This window comes from Macrobrachium nipponense, chromosome 10 (genome assembly GCF_015104395.2).
Source record: "Macrobrachium nipponense isolate FS-2020 chromosome 10, ASM1510439v2, whole genome shotgun sequence".
In the NCBI taxonomy this organism is placed as follows: Eukaryota; Metazoa; Arthropoda; class Malacostraca; order Decapoda; family Palaemonidae; genus Macrobrachium; species Macrobrachium nipponense.
Window position 1 is genome coordinate 28,132,686 of NC_087204.1, and position 22,130 is coordinate 28,154,815.

Genomic DNA, 22,130 nt, shown 5'->3' on the forward strand with positions numbered 1-22,130 from the left:
GAAGGACGCTAGACTTCCTATTAAGAAGTCTCGTCTTCTTTCGCCTGCCAGACGTGAAGCGTCCTCCAGGCATGAAGAGCCTTACAAGCGTGAGACATCTTCCAGGCGCGAAGATTCTTTCAAGCGTCAGGAGCTATCCGAGTGAGTTGCTCTAGATAAGGAGCTCAGGCGCGAGGCGCCAGCAGGCGGCAGAATCGCCAAGCGCGAGGCGCCAGCCAGGCGCGAGGATCAGCCAAGCGCGAGGCGCCAGCCAGGCGCGAGGTTCAGCCAAGCGCGAGGCGCCAGCCAGGCGCGAGGAGTCAGCCAGCGCGAGACGCCAGGCCAGCGCGAGGAGTCAGCTATGCGTGAGGCGCCAGACAAGCGCGAGGCGTCAGCCAGGCGCGAGATGCCAGCCAAGCAACAAGCTCCAGCCAAGCGAGAAGCGCCAGCCAAGCGCGAGGCGCCAGACAAGCGCGAGGCGCCAGCCAAGCGCGAAGAGCTTTCCAGGCGTGAGAAGTCAAGCAGACGCGAGACTACTAGTAGACTTGAGAGAGAATCTGTTCACTCTATGAGTCCCTCCCCTAGTAGGAGTTTGTCGCCAGTAGAGAGAGAACTTGGTGAAGATCCTCTCGTTTTTCAAGCCGATTCTCCGCACGGTGTGGAAGTAGATTCGGAAGACGAGGTTAACGGACCTTCTTTTGCAGGAGTATGGAGATTCGTTGACTCCTGCGGCTCCTCCTTCGCCTCGATCACTGTTTTCGAGTGCATCGTACCGAAGTCTTCGTCGGTGTTGAAGATGAGACCTACGATCTCTATGAAGAGAGCTCTACAGTCTCTTGACAAATGGATGTTGTCGAAGAAGGATCTGGGCAGAACCACCTTCTGTATGCCTCCAGCCATACTTTCTGGTAAAAGAGGTTTCTGGTACCGAACTGGGGAGAACATGGGCCTTTCTCTCCCAGCGGCGGCTGAAGCGGACTTTTCAACCTTGGTTGATTCATCGCGGAGACACGCTTTGAATGGAGCTCGTGTGACTTGGGCGATTTCTGAGACTGATCATCTCCTCAAGGGCCTCTTCCATATTTTGGAAGTGTTTAATTTCCTAGACTGGTCCCTTGGGGTGATGTCTAAGAAGGCTCATGACTCGGAAGGTCTAGACCCCGAAGTCATTCTTAGTATTCTGTCATGTATTGATAAGGCAGTACAAGACGATCGGGAGAAATCTCCTCTCTCTTTGGAGCGGTACTCCTTAAGAAGAGGAGTATTTTTTAGTGCCTTCTTAACCAAGGCGGTTTCTCCCTCACAGAGAGCAGCCCTGGTTTTCGCTCCCATGTCAGACTTCTTGTTTCCTTCTCAGTTAGTGAAGGACATTTCTCGCTCACTGACTGAGAAGGCGACACAGGATCTTCTCCTTCAAACTGCAAGGAAGAAGAGACCCCTAGTTGCGGTTGACAAGAAAGGACCGACTTCTACGGTTCAGCCCTTTCGAGGAGGCCCTCCCTCCAGAGCTCCCTCTAAGAGAAGAGGTCCTAGAGGAGAGGTAAAGCTTCTGCCCGTCCCTTTAAGAAAGGGAAGTGAGACAGACAACCTCCAAACACCAGTGGGTGCCAGGCTTCTCGAATTTGCAGACGCCTGGACATTCATAAACTCGGACGCCTCTTCGATGTCCATAATCAGGAAGGGATATCTTATCCCCTTCCAGGACAGTCCTCCCCTACAGACTATTCCGCGGGAACTGTCAGCCAGATACAGGGACCCTGTACTGAGGGATACTCTTCGTCTGATGGTGAATCAAATGTGGGACAAACGAGCTATAGAATTAGTCTGGAGCAAAACTCTCCGGGGTTTTACAATCGGCTTTTTCTGGTTGCGAAAGCCGGGGGGAGGGGGGCTGGAGACCAGTACTAGATGTCAGCGCTCTGAACAAGTTCGTTCTAAAGGAGAAGTTCTCTATGGAGACTCGCCTCAGTCCTTGCGGCTTTACGTCAAGGAGATTGGATGGTGTCGATGGATCTCCAGACGCTTATTTTCATGTCCCGATTCACCCTTCTTCGAAGAAGTACCTCCGTTTCATGACGGGGGGAAGGATCTTTCAATTCAGGGCCTTGTGTTTCGGCCTGTCCACAGCTCCTCAGGTCTTCACAAACCTGATGAAGAATGTGGCGAGGTTTTCTTCACCTCAAAGGCGTCAACATCTCTCTATATCTGGACGATTGGCTCATCAGGGCCAGAACAGAGAGACAGTGTTTGGAGGACCTTTCTTTGACCCTAGACCTGATAAAGGCGTGGGACTACTCGTGAACCTCGAGAAGTCAACAAACTGAGCGCCCCCAAGACAGAAACTTGGTCCTAGTCTGGGGAATTCAGATGGATTCTCGGGGTTTTCGAGTATTTCCTTCGCAAGAGAGAATCGTGAGAGGCTTGGAGAAAGTCTCTCTCTTCTTAGGAAAGAACGAACTTCGGCGAGGGAATGGTTAAGCCTTCTAGGGACCCTTTCCTCGCTCGAACAGTTCTTTCCTCTAGGAAGACTGCATCTTCGTCCTCTTCAGTTTTTGTTTTTCCTAAGGAGATCATGGAATTGGAAGACGGGACTTCTCTCCGACAGTTTTCTCCTTCAATGGAGATGAAACCACACCTGCAATGGTGGTTGTCTCCTCTAAAAGAGAACAAGGGAATTTCTCTGGAAGTTCCGAACCCAAGCCGAGTGTATATTCAGACGCATCGGAGAAGGGTTGGGGAGCAACACTAGGATCGCCGAGAGAAGTGTCAGGCACCTGGAAGGCAGCACAGGTGTCCTGGCACATAAATTGCAAAGAACTTCTAGCAGTTCACTTGGCTCTAAATTTCTTCGAACCTTTGGTGGCAAACAGTGTGGTCCAAGTGAATGTGGACAACACTACCGCCCTGTCCTACATTCGGAAGCAAGGAGGAACACACTCTTGTTCCTATATGAAATAGCAAGAGATCTGCTACTTTGGACCTCCCAGAGGAACATCTCCCTCCTGACAAGATTTGTTCAGGGTACGAGAAACGTCAGGGCGGACAGACTGAGCAGGAGAAGCCAGGGTCCTTCACACAGAATGGACCCTTCATTCAGAGGTGTGCAGAGTCTTTGGGATCTTTGGGGCACTCCTCATGTAGATCTGTTCGCCACATTCCTTTCCAAAAGGCTGGAAGTCTTTTGCTCAGTGGTGGAAGACCCAAGAGCTCTCGTGGTCGACGCCTTCCTGCTAGACTGGTCTCATGTAGACGTGTACGCTTTTCCCCCTTTCAAAATCCTGGGGCAAGTGTTGAGAAAGTTTGTAGCGTCCAACGGGACAAGAATGACCCTGATAGCCCCGTTTTGGCCAGCACAAGATTGGTTTGCAGAGGTGCTGGAGTGGACAGTAGACTTCCCAAAGATCCCTTCCAAGAAGGATGGATCTTCTCAGACAGCCACACTTCGAGAGGTTTCATCAAAACCTCCCCGCTCTCGCGCTTGACTGCCTTTCGACTATCGAAAGACTTGTCAGAGCGAGGGGATTGTTTTCTCGGCGAAGCTGCAAAGCGCTATCGCTAGAGCCCGCAGAGATTCCACTAGACGAGTCTATCAGTCTAAGTGGGAGGTTTTAGAAGGTGGTGTAAGTCTAAGAAGTTGTCCTCTCCAGTACCTCTATAACCGAAATCGCTGATTTCCTTTTGTTCCTGAGAGAGGTCTCTCACTTATCTGTATCGACTATCAAAGGATACAGGAGCATGCTTTCGGCAGTCTTCAGAAACAGAGGCCTAGAGATTGCTGATAATAAAGATCTGCACGACTTGATTAGATCGTTTGAAACGACAAAATCTAAGGAACTAAACTCCTCCAGCTGGAACCTGGATGTAGTCTCAAGTTCCTTTCGTCTGACAGATTCGAGCCTCCTCATTTAGCTTCGTTTAGGGATTTAACGAGGAAATGGCTTGTTTCTCCTATCTTTGGCGACAGCCAAAAAGAGTTGGTGAACTTCACGCCCTTGAAGATGAAGTCGGCTTTAACAGAGACTCGGCCTTCTGCTCGTTTAGAACACTTTTTCTAGCGAAAAATGAAAACCCCTCGAATCCCTGGCCCAAGAGATTCGAGATTAAAGGCTTATCGAGTCTAGTAGGTAGAGAAACAGAAAGGTCTCTTTGCCCTGTAAGAGCCTTGAAGTTCTACTTACAAAGGAAGAAACAAATGGGAGGCTCTAGACAAAGTCGTTGGTGTTCGATTAAGGACCCCACAAGAATCATGTCTAAGAACGCATTAGCTTTCTTCATAAGGAGTGTCATTACAGATGCTCACAAGTTCTGTCCTGACGACTCTTTTCCGCTTTTAAGAGTAAAAGCTCATGAAGTTAGAGCAGTGGCGACGTCTCTCTCTTTTCAGAAGAATATGTCTCTAAAGAAAATCATTGATACGACATATTGGAGGTGCAATTCGGTATTTGCATCTCACTATCTTAAAGACGTTCGCGTGACCTACGAGAAATGCTTTTCTCTGGGCCTTTCGTATCGGCGGATACGATACTGGGTACGGGAGCAAACACCAATCCTTAACTTTGTACATACCTTCTACTAGATATGTTCTAGATTTCTGCTGACAAAGAGGGCTCGGTGCTGCACTGGCGGCCAGTCACTGTTGTTCAGTAAGGAACTCTTGTGATATCTTTTAGAGGAGTATTAAAATTTTTTTTTTTTTTTTGAGAATTTTTGTATGAATGCGTTTTAATTTCGAGTTATGGGTTGTTTGTAATGAGTTCGGGGATAACTCAGAACAATTCTATATACTAACATGGTGGTTAGGATCAGGTGGTCGGGATTGGTTGTGCTCCTTCATAAGGTGTGTTGTCATAGAAGTGGTCCAGTACCCATTGACAAAGTCCTTTCAGGCTCTGCCGAGTAAGCGGTTCATATACCCATCGGCAGACCCACAAGAACTCTTAGCCATAGATCACATATCTCGCTAAAGTCTTGAGGTGATGCAGACTACCGGGCTACAGCCACGAAGTCTACCACCTATCAGGTAGGAACCAAGGTTTTTCTTTTATACCTACAACATATGTTGTTTACCTGTCTATTCCATATTAGCTGTCTCTTACCCGCCTACCAAAGGGGGGCAATCAGCTAAGTATATATCTGGACAGGTAAGTTCATTGTATGAAAATGATATTGTTATAATACAATAAAGTTTCATACATACTTACCTGGCAGATAATATACGAATTAATGGCCCACCCCAGGCACCGCCCCGCAGGAGGACAGGGTTGGAAGAGAGAAAATATGATAGAAAACGGGAATGGTTCCTAGTCCTGCCGCCCAGCAGGCAGGTTAGATCACCTGACCTACCGAGTAGCGAGTGGGCGCGAAATTTGAATTTCTGTCGGGGACGACGGAGTCTTAGCTAAGTATATATCTGCCAGGTAAGTATGTATGAAACTTTATTGTATTATAACAATATCATATTTATGTTAACACAATGCTTATGTCATAAATTGAAGGTACTAAGCTGTGTACTGTAGCTAGCTTCCTATATAATTTTAACTTGACATAGAGGTTAGATATTTTGAGGTAATGTATTTATGTGGATGATTAATAAATTTCTTTACATTAACAGTATTTGCCCGTGGCAAAGCAGCAGCTCCGTGTGTTATATTCTTTGATGAATTGGACTCTTTAGCACCAAACCGCGGTCGTTCAGGAGATTCTGGTGGGGTTATGGATAGGTAGGTTGTTCAGTTCGCACAGAAAGATTTTGTAGAGAGAAGCATTCTTTCAGGTATCAGTGAAAAATTTTTCAATTTATGGTAATTCTTTCAAATTGATGTCATTTTCACGAAATCTGTCCTCTTCCCCTAGATGCCTTTTAGTTCAGAGAGCCCTGTAGGGGAAGTACATACCTCCTACAGTGTGCCCACTCTAGATAGTGCCAAAGGTTCTTTGCATTGTTGTTTTGCTTCCTACTTTCCACTTCTCATTTGTTTTCTTTGATCTCTTGCCTTGTAGCAGTACAGTTTCTGTAATTTTGTATTGCAGTAATTTCCACCTGTTGTTCATGGACATATTCTTTCAGCATGCCATATGAGATCCTAAAAACTTGTGTCTTTGGTCTTGTTAAGGTTATTAATACTGTTTAATGATAATTGTATTGAGATGAGTGATTATTATTTTGAAAATTAGTGAAGATGATAGTCAGGTAGTGGTAAATCAAAACAATTATTCAGGCATACTATTCTGAGATATGGTGCTGATTATTACTAAGCTCAAGAAAATAAGCGGCTTTGTTATATTCATATAATAAATATACGTAGAGCCTTTTCTCATGATGTCAGTTTTTAATTTTTAATTTTTGGCAATTTTAAATATTGATTTAAAGTTAAACTCTTTAGCTTTAAAATAACACCAAATTCACTTACAGTGGGCTCCCCTGTATTCATGCTCTCCAGATTTGCGGATTTCTCTCTGGAACATATCCCCCCCATTATTTTTGGGAAATTTGCCTATTCTCAGTATTTTTCTATGAGAAATATCCACAAATTTCTGGGTTATTTTTTTATCAATTTCATGATAAAATGCTCTTTTTGTGATAAAACTATTAAAAAACCAGGTATAACAATATTTTAGTGGCTTTTTCTTGAGTTTCAACCAACAAAATAGGCTATTTCAAGCATTTTTATAGAGGTTCCAACTATTCACGGGTTCTAACTATTCACGGGGGAGTCTGGTACGCATCCCCCGTGAATACGGGGGACTACTGTATATAGCAGAAGTATGAAGCTATAAAAAAAAAAAAGAATTATTGCCAAAGATTTTCACTAAGCGAAGGGTGAGTGTCTTGCCACAGACATATTTTGACTTCACCCGCGTATCCTCAAAGGGTTAACATGCAGACTCAAGTCACATGTATTCAGAGTACTGTACTTTTAGGTGCCAGTGAAAAATGGTTGATGGAGGATCTTGTTAGTAAGAGGATATTGCTGACTGAACAAGATATGTAGTCTCAAAATTCACTGTTGTAATTTAGATAGTTAATTTTTAGAGGAAAATACCATATAGTTCTTGCATAAGTTATTGTACTGTACCCTTTTATTTATATTCCTATTTCCAGAATAGTATCCGCCCTTTTAGCAGAGCTAGATGGCGTAGCAGGCACAGCAGATGTGTTTGTAGTGGCAGCTACAAATCGTCCAGATCTTATTGATCCGGCTCTGTTGCGTCCTGGAAGGTAAGGAACCCAAAGTTTGTAGTAGTATATATATATATTTGTGAAATTGTTGATCTAATAAGATTCAAGTCTGTGTATGCAAAAGCATTCTGCTATCCCACTAACGCTATATATTTAGTATGATATCACATGTTCAGATTTTGCAGCACTTTATAATGTTTTGGGGATCCACAATACTTGATGGGTATGAGATGAACTTTGCCATACATCCTTGCTTGTGGACCTTATAGTGGATGACAGAATGGCACGCTCAAGACAAAGGGTAGGAGAATGTAAGAAGAAATCAAGTTAATGTAAATGATAATACATAATGAACTTTGGTATACAAGTACGTTTGTTCCGACACGGCATACAAACCTTCGGTCCTTTTACAATAGGAAGGTACTAGCGGCAGCTGGATAGGTCGTAAGCTTTCGAACAAGGGGTTCGGTAGTTAACTGCTTGTCGACAGGCGCGCGCAGCAGCGACTGGGAGGTAAACAAATCACTTTTGCTTTCGGCCTCGCGGTGGATGGACGTGTTGTTCGACGCTCTCTGCCCGCTTCTCGTCGTTTGCTTTCTAAGTATTGGTTGTAATTGTGTGTGAAAGAGTTATTGTAAGTACAATTATTCTCTTTTTTTCATATTAATTGCTGCTTCATTAGTGATTATGATGGAATCTCCTCGCCTCGCTACCCCACGGAGACTTTGCCCGGGTATCGAAGGGCGTAAATGCGGGAAGTTCAGATCGTTTCCCGGAGATTGACCCTCATATTTTTATGTTTGCTCGGTGTCGGGGGGGGGGGGGCGCGAATGCACCCGAGCCGAGCCCTGTGATGTGTGTAATGATTGGTCGGAGGCGCAGTGGACTATGTATGAGGCAGGAGAAACGAAGGCCTGCAAAGGAGTCGTCGGAAAGCTCTCCCGCGACTCCTTTGGTGACGGACACTTCGTCTTCTTTCCTGCCGCCCGTTCAACTTCCATGTCTCGCGCCTCCCCTCTTTCGGGGGGGTGGGGGGTCTAGGTCCTTCTCTTCCCCTGACTTGTCGAGTGTGGAGGAGGGCGCTAGATACCCTGACGTTCAGTTGTACTCTGGGTCCTCTATCCGTTCGTCTTCGGGCGAGCGGGTAGAGGATCCCCCTAATCTCACCCCGACTTTTGCCTCCTCAGGTGCGGTTGCCGCGAAGGATGACCTCGGACAGGTGTGGGCATCGTTGGGGTGGCAGGGCGTGCCGAGTGTCCAGGGGCTGCTCTAACCATCTCGCTGGCGCCGTGGCGGTCACCCATGCAACGGTCTCGACCACCACCACGACCCTTACAACACCCGGCTACGCTTCACCTCCTCACCTGGTGTACACCCAGCACGCGGTCTCTGTGACCACCCACTACATCGGTGCAGGGGCCAGTCGCCGTAACTCGGGGGAGTGTGATGCCGCCACCTGGGTTTGCCGTGCTGCCGCGACCGGACTTCGTGTGCCCGAAGAGCTCGCCCCTGGACCTCCCACCGGTACCTAGGATGTCTGTGCCGCTGGTCCGCCCATCTGGACCGCCTACACAGTCTGCCGTACCTGCCGTGACCACGCTGCCGTTCCTGTACCTGCTCCTGCTGTCTCGTCTACCGTTCCTCGTGATGCTCGCACCTGCTGATGTTGTTCCTGTTCCTGGCGCCGCTGCTCCCGATGCTGGTCTGTTCGGACAGGTACGTCCTGGGCCCTGTTGCTTCGGCAACAGCAGCCCCGGCTCCGTCCTGGATGACAGATCTGACGTCGGTCCTGAGGAGGTTGACGAAGAAGAAGAAGAAGAGGAAGGAAGGTGTCGTCGTCGTCTTCATCGTCTTCTTCGTCGTCGTCGTCGTCTGCCCGCCTCTTCCCCTTCTTCTTCTAAGGCTACCCCCGCCGAGAAGAAGAAGGTCGCCTCCCCCCCCCCTAAGAAGTCTCCTTCGGGAACTTCTAAGGGCCCGTCTCGCTCTGGTGAGACGGGGGTTCTTCCGCTGGTCGCCCTGCTCCTTCGGGAGCAGGACCCGTCTCTTCTCCGCAAGGAAGAAGACTACGGGGACCAGAGGAGTGCCGGCTAACACCGGCACTTCCTCACCTGCTGTCAGTGGTTCGGCCACAGCAGCAGGGTCCGGCTCGGCCACTCGTTCGCGAGAGGTACCGAGTGTACGGTCGCCTACCAGCGACCGTGCAGCCAGGAACCAGACCTCTGAGTCCGCTCAGCGTCAGGTTCACGGCACGGAGCGGAAGACTGGTGACAGCCGCTCACGCGACTCTCACACCAGGCCACTCTCGCTCGCTCTCGCGGCGAGCAGCTGGCTACCCGGGCGGACGTGACGGTCCATGACCGGCCACGGGCTGAGGCTGGGAAGAGGTCCCCCCGTTCGCCGGCACCAGCCACGGCTGGTACCAGCGAACTGACGCACCGTGAGGATAAGCACCGATCTCACCGTGACAGTGGAGCTCGCCGGTCGCCTGACCGTCGCTCTCACAGAGAGCGATCGGGTACGGCGACCAGCACCAGCTCCTCTGACACACGAGACCGGGCCGCTGTTCTCGGTCCAGCCGTTCTCCACAGCGAGACGGCTCGACTAGGTCTGCAGCTCGATCGCCACCGCGGGTTGGCGATCGCCTGCAGTCCTCCAAGGCCGCTGGTCCTACCAGCGAGCGAGGAGAGAGCGTCAGGTCTTCCTCTCCCATACCTTCAACCTCCTCAGGTTACACCGGGAGGGGAGGGTATTGAGGAGTGATCGTGAGGGGTGCGCCCCTCAGGATCCCGCACCGCGTCGTACGTACCAGGCTCGGTTCTCGGACCAGCCAGGTCGTACGCACAGGTGGTTGGAGGAGACCGAGAGGGGGCTGTCGCTGCTCTCTCCTTGAGGGAGGAAGGTCTCGGGAGGTGCTCCTGTTCGAGGGACTGGGACGGTCCAACTCCACAGGATGCAGTCACTCCTGAGATCCAGAGGAACTTTGCCGAGGTTATTGCGCTGATTCGTCAGCACAACGACCTCGGGGAAGGATCACCGCTCCCACCATCCGAGCCCACGTCCCGGCTCGAGTCGTTCTGGGGCCCGAAGAGGGAACCCAGACCGACGGTGGGTTTGCCGCGGTCGGAGCTTGCAAACTCAGTGCTGGACCAGGTTGAATCGCTTGTCTCCGGACAAGACGGTTTCGCTCAAAGTCTGGCAGGTCGAGCAAGCTGCTTCCACCTCCTCTGCTACGAACAGCGGCGGTTTTTTACGTGCCATCTGAAGACCCGATGATGCCGCCCAAACAGGTGAACCCGGAGTTAGCCAGGCTGACTCCGGGTGTGTCTCTGCAGCAGCTCCTGTCCGAGAACCTGTGGTTCTCACAGCAAGAGGCACTCGGCCTGGAATCTACCGCCATGGCAGCTTTCCAGGCCGTCTCCTGGCTAGAATCTGTGGTCCCTCACAGTATCTAAGGTCGCAGCCAACTCCGGGGGAATTTCTCCCGAAGATGACTCGGCCTTCAGGAGACCTTGTTTGCCAGTCTGGAGGAAGAGCCATCTCCTTCCTTGCCCACCAGACGGTGAACCTGTGGGCCAACCTGGTTCTCCGACGAAGGGACGCTGTCCTTACTCGGGTTTCCAGGGCGGCCGGGCGTGAAGCGGCGTTGGGACTTCGAAACGGACCTCTACGGGAGTTTCCACGTCTCTCTTCCCAGGAGAGATGGTGGACGCTGCGGTGGACAGACGGCGCACTGACGACAGTGACCGTCTGGTTCACCAGGCAGTCTCGAAGGCTTCTGGGCAGCCTCGGACTGCGGCCAAGTCTAAGAGCTCGGCTAGCGCTTCCTCGGCGGCTAAGACGGTTGCTGCGTCGAAGCCCCGAGGAATGACTCTGTCTTCTTCAACTTCTGGCAAGGGGAGCCGTAACCAGCCCTCCTCCCAGCCCTCCTCATCCCGTGGAGGCTCTGGGAGAAGTCGAAGAAAGGGGGGAAACGCTAGGGACGGCGTTCCCCCTCACCTGCTGGCCGGAAGTGGGGGGGTGCCTGGCCAGCCATTGGGCAACTTGGCAGCGCTACGGCGCCGAGACCTGGATTGTAGATGTCCTTCGGGAGGGATATCTATTACCCTTCGAATCTCGGCCACCCCTCACCTCCAACCCGGTCCAACAGCAGTCGTACGTTCCAGGGTCATCGAAGGACGTAGCACTGAGACAGGAGATAAAGACCATGCTGAGCAAGAGAGCTGTAGAGATCGTCACGGATCAGTCACCGGGCTTTTACAGTCGACTCTTCCTGGTGAAAAAGTCTAACGGGAGGCTGGCGCCCGGTGATAGATCTCTCTCCCCTGAACCGGTTTGTTCGCCAGACCCGGTTCACGATGGAAACGGCACGCTCAGTGCTCGACTCCATCAGGGAGAAACGATTTCATGCTTTCAGTGGACTTGAGGATGCGTATTTCCAAATACCCATTCATCAGTCCTCCAGAAAGTACCATCCGCTTCATCCTCGACGGACGGTGTACCAGTTTCAGGGCACTGTGCTTCGGTCCTCTCAACCGCCCCCACAGGTGTTACACGCGAGTGTTCACTCTGGTGTCTGCTTGGGCCCATTTCGCACGGGATACGTCTGATGAGGTAATCTCGACGATTGGTTAGTCCTGTCGAGCTCCCGCTCGCAGTTGCTACAGGACAGGGATCGACTGGCTCGAGTTCTGCCACGATCTGGGGATCGTTGGTGAACTTCGAGAAGTCCGATCTCGAGCCCAAGCAAGAGGATGAAGTACCTGGGTATGCTGATCGACACGGTAGCAGGGCGAGTCTTTCCCGCAGACTCGCGGATCAGCAGATTCAGGGAGCAGGCCAACCAGTTCCTCCGTCTCGGCAGGAAAAACAGGCAGCTCAGCGATGGCAAGTCGTGATCGGACACCTGTCGTCACTCGAGAAGTTAGTCCCTCACGGGCGTCTTCACCTGCGGTCTCTTCAGTGGAGACTAAAGGAGGGTTGGTCACAGGCGACGGATCCCCCAAGCTTTCCAGTGTCACTGACACAGGGGTGAGGCAGGGACCTAGCCTGGTGGCTGGACGACAGGAAACCTCTTAAGAGGAGTGCCTCTGCGCACTCCCCCCCCGACATGCAGCTGTTCTCAGACGCATCGACCGAGGGATGGGGCGCACACCTGGAGGAGTTGCTGACTTCAGGAGTGTGGGACGAGAACGACAAGCACCTTCACATCAATGTACTGGAACTCAAGGCAGCGTTCCTCGCTCTCCAAGAGTTCCAGGACCGCTTGATGGGACACTCAGTGGTGTTGATGTGCGACAACACCACGGTGGTGGCCTACGTCAACAAACAGGGGGGACTAGTGTCTCTCCCGTTGTACCAGTTGACTCGGCAGGTCAGTTGCACGAGTGGGCCCCGAGGCACACTCAAATAGAGCTGTCGGCACGCTACATTCCAGGGAGAGGAATGTAGTAGCAGACACGCTCAGCCGTCGGGATCAGGTGATAGGGACCGTATGGTCTCTACACCAGGACGTGGCGGAAAGGCTCTTCGACCTGTGGGGGCGACCAGTCGTGGATCTGTTCGCCACCCGGCACAACAGGAAGCTCCAGTGTTCTTCTCGGCCGTGCCGGACCCATGGGCAGCTGCAGAGGACGCTCTTCACACCCGTGGGACAACCTCTTCGCCTATGCCTTTCCCCCGTTCAGCCTGATTCGCAAGGTGATCAGTCGAGCAATGGTCACCCCGAATCTCAGGATGATCCTGGTGGCTCCCAAATGGCCACAGGCCATTTGGTATCCGGACCTGCTGGCTCTTCTCGCAGGAGAACCGAGAGAGATTCCCCCTTGGCACAATTCTCGCCCAGCCACACGTCGAGCGTACCACCGAGCAGTCCAGTCTCTACGTCTTCACGGCTGGCTGTTATCCACCATCTCTTGCGAACGAGAGGCTTTTCTCGTAGCGCAGCAAACAGAGATGGCTGGAAAACGTCCGTCAGTCCTCTGCAGCTGTGTACCAGGGGAAGTGGGCCGTCTTCTGTGGTTGGTGTCGTAGACGGGGTCTATCTCCTCTCAGAGCCACTCTTCAGCAGGTAGCGGATTTCCTCGTTTTTCTTCGCGAGAGAAGCTCCTCTAGTCCCCACAGTCAAAGGATACAGAGCCCGCTTGGCGCTCGTTCCTGAAACTGAGGGGATTGGACATCTCGAACTCGTTCGAGATCTCCTTGCTTATGAGGAGCTTCGAAAGGTCTTGCCCACCCAGGGAACTCAGGCCCCCTGCGTGGGATGTGACTCTCGTCCTTAGGAGTCTGACTCGAAACGCCGTTCGAGCCACTCCGAGAGTCGTCAGACAGGGATCTGACCCTCAAGACCCTCTTCTTGCTGGCCCTGGCATCGGCGGAAGAGAGTAGGGGAACTTCATGGTCTTTCCTATGATGTACGACACTCCAGGGGATGGGGATCTGTGACGCTCGATTTCGTCCCGAACTTCGTTGCGAAGACTCAGAACCCGTCGATCCTGACGACAGGTTCGAGTCATTCACGATTCCTCCCTATTGGACTTCACCGATAATGATGCGGATGAGATGCTGCTTTGTCCTGTGAGGCGCTACGGCCGCTATCTAAGAGAACTTCGACACCTCAGGCCTAAGTGTCGAGCCCTCTTCGTTAGCACGGGGTCACCAAGAAAGAAGTACCAAGACACTCATTTCATTTCTGGCTGCGTGAGGTCATCAGGGGAGGGCGTATGAGGCTGATGGTAGTGACGACTCCGTACGTCCCGTACCCGAGAGCTTGCACAAAGTCAGAAGTATTGCCGTCGTCGTTGCGTTCCGTAAGAACTTCTCCGTGGCGCAGGTCTGAAGGCAGGGGTGCTTGGAGTCGCTAAACAGACTAACCTTTACGTCCTTTCTACCTTCGGGATATTCGCCCACAGGTCCTTGGATACATTTTCCTTGGGACCCGTGGTGGCTGCTCAAACATTTTTTAAGTTTGTTTTTTTTTGGGGGGTAGCTAAACCCAGACCCTCGCAGGCTGAAACAGCATCGAGTCCTGGTGTGACTGTGTGGATGGATGTGTGAAGTGAGTGAGTGACTGGCTCTCTCTTTCCCATCTTTTCCCCCCTCTACCTAGTGGGCAGAGGGCCATGGTCGTCACTACGCTGGATGAGGACGAGATGCAGGTGAGCTATATGACAGAGCCCCATCCTATCCCTTTCACTAGGGATAGGAGCAGAATATCCACCACTTCCTTCTACAAGGGGGGGAAGAAGTGGATGCCTACAAGAGTCAAACCCATCCCAGACTTTTTATATTTGCTCCTGTACAGGAACAAGTTCTTACATTGCTGGTACGAAGAGATACGCATGCCTCTCTCTTAGTACTCGGTCCAGAGGTCTGACCATTGATCCTGCGGTGCACACCCCCGATCAACTCGGACAGAGGCTTGGATCCCTCCGCTTGCCTCTTACGACCAGGGAGGCTTCCAAGGTTGGGCGAACACCAGTCTGTTCACAAAAGACTCAGATTCCTCCCACCAAGAAGTGAGTCTTCCTATTGTAAAAGGACCGAAGGTTTGTATGCCGTGTCGGAACAAATGACAATTTGTCCAAAATTGCATTTTTCCTAACTATACAAACCTGAGGTCCTTTTACACATAGCCCCACCTCATGCCACCCCTCAACTCTGCAGTTTTTTGCTTGGGCCAAAAGAAAAACAAAAGTGATTTGTTTACCTCAGTAGCGCGCTGCGCGCAGCGCCTGTCGGACAAGCAGTTAACTACCGAACCCCTTGTTCGAAAGCTTACGACCTATCCAGCTGCCGCTAGTACCTTCCTATTGTAAAAGGACCTCAGGTTTGTATAGTTAGGAAAAATGCAATTTTGGACAAATTGTCATATTGAGATGGCCAAAACTATTACTCCATTTTTAAATAAACAAACCTTACCTCCTCCCATTATGTAGCTTTTACTTCCACCACTAACAGGAGTTACAAAATATGTAATTGTAATGAGAGGTAAATTTTGAAAAAGTAAATACTAAATTAAGTTTTTATATTTTAATTTGAGGATAGTGAATGCTTTTGAAGGATATTCAATGAAATAAATGAACTGAATGATTTTTAGCAATTCACATTTAACCATTTACATCAGATTTCCACTTTATTGTATTGTATATTAAGTGAATTTCTTCACTCGTGGTTTTTTGCACTTCTTGAGTTATACTGATCAGGTCTGTCTCTGCCCTGTCTTCATTGTCTTTGCATATTTTCATTGGTTACTTACTCTTCCATCTCCATCTATATATTCATCATTAAGCATTTTTGTACATGAACTTCCCTGCCAGATATATACGTACATAGCTTACGACTCTGACGTCACGACAGAAAATTCAAAACTCGCGGCACACGCTACAGGTAGGTCAGGTGATCTACCTTACCCGCCGCTGGGTGGCAGGTGTAAGAACCAACCCCCCTTTTCAGTCAGATTTTTCTCTGTCGCCGGCTTAACAGCACCTGTTGTTAAGTCCTCTCGATAGTGGATTTATTCTCGTCACCGACGATTCTTGGATTGACTAATTTGGTGATGTACCCTTTGTTCGTTGGCTTGGCATACGCTATTTTGGATCGTTTTTTTGGATTGTTCTTTGTTTATTTCTCATAATGGCTGATTCTGAACTTAAGAAATCTTCTATGTTTAGAGTATGTTCGAAGAGTGAATGTAAGGTGAGGCTTCCTAAAGCGTCTTTAGACCCTCACAGTGTGTGTATGAACTGTAGGGGGAATGAATGTTCTTTCGTTAACCCTTGTCAAGAGTGTGAAAGGTTGGATGAGGACAGATGGAAGTCTCTTTCTGCCTACTTTAGGAAGTTAGAGAAGGATAGAGCGCGTAAGGCTTCTTCCAGGAGTTCAAGTAGGTCTCTTGTTAGCGAACTTGATGTTGAGAACAACCCGACAGTAGACGTAGTTCCTTCTCCTGTTTCAGCCCCTGCTCCTAGCTTTGGAACCCGAAGATTCGTGTTCGGAGAACGCAGTAAGGAGTAACGAGAGCAAAGTACGCTCTTATAAAGGTAAGAGTGACAGTGAAAGTGATAAGTGCAGTGCCCCTAGTGCAGTGGAGGGTGCGTCTGACCGGCTCACTAACGCTTCTAGGCCTAGACCTCTCCAGACTCTCCCAGACCAGTGGAGGAGGAAAGTCGAAAGCCGCAGGAAGGTTAGGGAGAAACCCCCACCGGTCAGGCGTCCCCTCCGCAGATCCTGTTGCTCGCTCCCAGGCTGCCTTGGATAGAGCCAAGAAGGAAGTGTTGAGACAGTGCTTTTCGTCTTCTTCGTCGCCTTCTCCTAAGCGTAGATGGAGCGCTTCGGAGTCATCTCGCCCTCTCAAGAGAGCTTGGAAGGAGCCTTGCGCCCTTCCTTCCAGCCACCGAATCCTTCTCAGAAGAACCAGAGATCGAGCGTAAGAGAGCCAGGAGATCTCAAGGATCCTCTTCTCCTTTCCGCGCTCGGGCTGCTACTCGACCGAGTAGTTTGAGAGATCGCCAGCGCGCATCTTTGGCCGGCCTACAGGCGCAGATTTCTGCTTTAGCCAACTCGTTAGTGGGGAGTTCTCACCGTCAGAAGGACATCTCTCTACAGGTGAAGAAGTCAAAGAAGGATTCTGCGGATTTTTTGCCTAATGCAGAAAAAGTGCAAGAGCCTCGCAGCAGAGCCTCTTTCATTAAAGAGAGACTCAGTCGCTCTCTCCGAGCAGGCGCTCCTTTCACGATAGCAGATGTAAGGATCTTGACAGGCGTTTCTTCTCCTGAACACCGCTCTCCTAGTTTTAGGTGGGAGGATAGACATCACTCTCCGAAGACTCGCTCCTCTCTTGTAAACGTCAAGAGTTTGACAAGAACAAGGATTCTCGTTCCGTCCAAGATCGCAGTAGGCGCTCTTCACCTGGAAGCCGCTCTCCTCCTGTATAGGCGCACGGAGACTAGTAGGCGCTTTTCTCCGGATTTTGTTTGCTTCTGCCTGAGATTCGTTCGCCATCTGTCAAATAAAAAGATAGTAGGCGCAAAGAGCCTAGCAAGAGACAGACTAGACTATCGCCTTCTTCTTGCGAGGCGCACATCGTTTAGATAGGCACTCAGTATCTCGCAAAACGCTTTGCGTATGATAGACGTTCTTCTTCGGAAGACTTTTCGCTTTGTGACAGGCGCCAAGAGCCTGACAAGCGAGTTGGATTGGACAAACACCAAGGGCCTGACAAGCGCTTAGAACTTGACAGGCGCCTAGAGCCTAGCAGGCGTAAGATTCCTGATAGACGCTCTCCTCATACTAGGAGCCCTTCAGTTGTCTCTGACAAGGATTTGGACAGACGCGCCTCCTCTAGCAGGCGCTCTTTTAGTAGGCGCTCTCCCTACAGGCCTACTCGCTGGCGCTTCTCATGCAGGCGCTCTCTCCCAGCAGGCGCTCTCCCAGCAGGCGGCGCTCCTCCCAGCAGGCGCTCTCCCCAGCAGGCGCTCTCCCGGCAGGCGCCCTCCGGCAGGTGCGCTCGCCGGCAGGCCGGACTGCTCCCCGAACGGCAGGCGCTCCTCCCCAGCAAGCGCTCTCACCCAACAGGCGCTCTCCCAACAGGCACTCTCCCAGCAGGCGCTCTCCCAGTAGGAGTTCTCCTGGTAGGCGCTCTCCTAGGAAAAGCTCTCCTATAGGCAGCCGATCGTCCAAACGTCTTTCTTCGGAAGAAGGACATGGTGCTTCCGAGGAAGATCTTCCGAAGGATTCTTCAGGTTCCTGTTACAAGAGGATTGACGGAACTCCTCTTACAATAATTTGGAGAGTCTCTTTTGGCGGTTGCACCTCCTTCTCCCCCTTCCTTATTTTCTACAGCTAAAAACTTCGAAGACGTCGTCGGTGGTGAGGATGAAACCTACGGTGTCAATGAAGAAAGCGCTCAAAGAGCTTCGACGATTGGTTGTTCTCCAAGGAGGAGAAAAGGGGAAGACAGTTTTTTCCTTTCCCACCTTCCAAACTGACCGGAAAGATGGGATTCTGGTACGAGTCGGGGGAACCTTTGGGTTTGACTCTTCCAGCTTCTGCAGACGCGGACTTCTCTTCGTTGGTGGATTCCGCGCGTCGTTCGGCGCTTAATTCAGCTAAGACGACGTGGGGAATGAGCGAACTCGACCACCTTCTGAAGGGAATGTTCCGGGTGCTGGAAGTGTTTAACTTCCTCGACTGGACGCTAGGAGGTCTTAGCTAAGAAGACGAGGGATCAAGACTTTATCTCCAGAGGATTTATTATTCAGTAGTTGTCTTGCTTGGACAAGGCAGTGAGAGACGGTTCTGGAGAGATAGCTTCGCTTTTCGTTTTCAGGCAGGGTTGTTAAGAAGAGGGCAGTTTTCTGCTCCTTTTTAACCAAAGCGGTGTCGCACGCGCAGAGATCGTCGCTGTTTATTTGGCAAATCTTTCCCAGCAAACTCTTCCCCAAGAAGATCATTAATGACATTTCCAACGCTCTTTCTGCTAAAGCGACACAAGATATGTTGGCTCGCTAAGCGAGAATTCCTAAGGCTTCTTTTCAACCTAAGGCGAAGAAGGAGACGTCGATCAAGCAAGAGCCCTTTCGAGGAGGCCCTTCTTCCCGCGCTTTCTTCCTCCATAGGAACAAGACCTCCTAGAAGAGGAAGACCTTCTCTCGTTCTATCAGAGCGAAGAAGAAATAGTACGAGTGTCCTCCAGACTGCAGTAGGTGGCCAGACTGCTGAGTTTTGCCAGACGTCTGGGCACAGAAGGGGGGCGGACAACTGGTTCCCTCTCTATAATCAAAAAAGGAGGACCTCATTCCCTTCGTGTCAGACCACCTTTGACCCACCACACCCCCAAGGGAGTTAGTGGCCAGGTACAAAAAGACCCTCACATGAATCAGGCCCTTGCTCTAGCAGTAGAGCTGATGCTGGAGAAGCAAGCGATAGAGATGGTGCAGGACCCTCATTCCGCGGGTTTCTACAACCGTTCTTTTTACTTGTGCCAAGAACTCAGGAGGATGGAGACGGTTCTGGACGTAAGCGCCCTGAATGTCTTTGTGAAGAAGAGAAGGTTTACGATGGAGACGACCATCCTCAGTATTAGCCGCCCTTCGTCCAGGGGACTGGATGGTGTCACTAGACCTTCAGGACGCTTATTTTCATGTGCCTTGAGATTCATGTGGAAAGGGAAGTGTTTCAGTTCAGGGCTTTGTGCTTCGGCCTCTCCACAGCCCCTCAAGTCTTTACAGGGCTGATGAAGAACGTAGCCCAATGGCTTCATCCTCGAAGGTTGGAGTGAGGGTGTCCCTTTACTTGGACGATTGGCTGATCAGGGCCAAATCGAAGCAGAAATGTCTGGAGGACCTTCACATCACTCTGACTTTAGCGAGTTCTCTGGTTTACTGATACAAATTCGAGAAATCACAGCTAAAATCCCAGCCAAGATCGTATTTATCTGGGGATTCGGATGGTTTTCTCAGGTTTTTCGGGCTTTCCATGCCCCGGAAAGGATCAACCGTTCCTCATGCAGAGAAGGTCGCAACCTTTCTATGGAGAAAGATGTATGCACAGCGAGGGAGTGGATGAGTCTCCGTTGGGGACACTCTCCTCGCTGGAGCAATTAGTTTCTCTAGGGAGGTTTGCACCTCAGACCCCTACAGTTATTCCTGAATCGGAACTGGAATCTGGGTGCTCAGAACCTAGATTTTGTATCAAAATTTCTCGAACGAGATAAAAGAGGATCTTCCGAGATGGTGGGCAGACCCTCTTCTTTTCAAGGAAAGGCATTTCCTTACGGTGGTTGAAGAAACCCCGACCTAGTCTTATTTGCAGACGCATCAGACAAAGGTTGGGGAGCGACTCTAGGATCCAGAGAAGTGTCAGGCAACCTGGATGGGGGAACAGGTGTCCATGCAATATAAACAAAAAAAGAGCTCATGGCGATTTGGTTAGCCCTCAAGGAGTTCGAGCCTCTCGTTCGAAGTCTTCAGTTCAGGTCAACTTCGGACAACACCACAGCCCTGGCTTTACATTCGGGAACAAGGGGGTACTCACTCAGTTCTCCCTGTATGAAACAGCAAGAATGCTCCTCTTGTGGGCAAAATGGAGGAAAGGGAGAGAAGTCTCCTCACCAGGTTCGTACAGGGAGAAAAGAAATGTCAGAGCAGATCTGCTCAGCAGAAGAAACCAAGTCTTCCCTCAGAATGGACCCTTCACTCAGACGTATGCCAGGGACTGCGGAAGATCTGGGGCAGACCTCATCTGGACCTCTTCGCAACTGCCAGGAACGCGAGGATAGGGATAAGTACCTGTTACTGTTCACCAATTTCAGACGCGAAAGCAGTAGCGGTAGACGCGTTCCTGTTGGACTGGGAGCAAACCTAGACCTTTATGTTGTTTCCTCCTTTCAAGATTCTAGGGAGACTCTTAAGGAAATTCTCAGCGTCAGAAGGAGCAAGGATGACCTTGATAGCTCCATTCTGGCCCGCCCAGGACTGGTTTCACAGAGGTAACTGGAATGGTTGGTAGATGTTCCAAGATCTCTGCCACTAAGAGTCGATCGCTCAAAAAGCAGCCCCACTTCAACAGGTTTCACAAGAACCTCCCCGCTCTCAGTCTAAACTGGATTCAGAACTATCAAGAGTCTGGTCAGAGCTAAGGGTTTTCGGCAAAGTCTGCAAGAGCAATTGCCAATGCACGTAGACCTTCCACTTCCAGGGTCTACAGTCGAAGTGGGATGTTTTTTGACGTTTCCTCCTCCAGTACCTCTGTGACCCAGATAGCAGATTTTCTTATTTTTCCTGAGGGAAAAATGCAGTTTGGTTTATAGTCTCTACCATTAAGGGCTACAGGAGTATGTTATCTTCTGTGTTCAGACACAGGGGATTAAACATCCTCCGAAGATAAGGATCTGCATGACTTAATCAAGTCGTTTGAGACTTCTAAAAGGAACTCTTGTTTAACACCAAGTTGGAACCTGGATTGTAGTGCTATCGTTCTTAAGATCCGCTAGATTCGAACCTCTCCATTCAGCTTCCTTCAGAGATCTTACTATGAAGACTTTGTTTCTCTGCGCTTTAGCTTCGGCAAAGGAGCGTCAAGAGAGAAGCGAATGCAAGCTTTGGAAGGAGATGTTGGTTCCAAGGAGACTCAGCTGTGTGTTCGTTGTTTCTCCCGTCTTTCTTGGCCAAGAATGAAAACCCCTCTTCACCTTGGCCCAGGAGCTTCGAAATTAAAAGCTTATCCTCTCTAGTTGGATCGGAGAAGAGGAGAGGTCCCTTTGCCCTGTAAGGAGCTTAAAAGTTTTTATCTCCAGAAGAAGAACAACTTAAAGGGGCTAACTCAGACATCCTGTGGTGTTCCGATAGAGATCCTAGTAGGCCCTTATCAAAGAATGCCTGTCATTCTTTATAAGGAACCTTATCAAAGAAGCTCACGCATCTTGTGACCAAGATCAGTTTAGACTTCTTAAAGTCAAGGCACATGAGGTAAGGGCCATCTCTACGTCTTTGGCTTTCAAGAAGAACATGTCCCTACCAAAACCTCATGAAGGCGACTTATTGGAGGTGTGAGTCAGTCTTTGCCAACCACTACCTGAAAGACGTAAGAATTATTGTATGAGAAGTGCTTTGGGTTAGGCCCGTACGTATTGGCGGATTCAGTGCTGGGGCAGGGAGCTGAAGCATATCCTTTTAAAATATTTTCCATTATTGTAATTTGTATTGTTTTTTTTTGGTTGTGGGAAGGAGGATGCAGGAGGCATCTCCTTTCTTTCGAGTATTAACATTTGTATTTTGGTTAGGTGATCGTTTTGTGCTTGAAGCTCCTTGCAAGGGTAGTGGACAGGTTCTGTCATTTAAGTGGGTTGATCCCCATTGACTAGACCCTAACTGGATTCTGTCAAGTAAGAGGAGTCAGTTCCCTTGGTAGACCCAAAGAGTTTTTCAGCTGTAGGTCACGCCTCGCTGTAATCTTCAGGCAACGCAGACTTGTA

The 22,130-nt window shown here is 50.2% G+C and overlaps 1 protein-coding gene across 1 annotated transcript in view; it reads left to right on the forward strand.

Moving 5' to 3' along the window:
- The window catches only part of LOC135223515 (peroxisomal ATPase PEX6-like), a 74,873-nt gene that overhangs the window by 25,493 nt on the left and 27,250 nt on the right, over window positions 1-22,130 (forward strand). Inside the window, 2 exon segments of the mRNA XM_064261965.1 lie at window positions 5,591-5,699; window positions 7,082-7,198. Coding sequence (XP_064118035.1) covers window positions 5,591-5,699; window positions 7,082-7,198 — 226 coding nt within the window.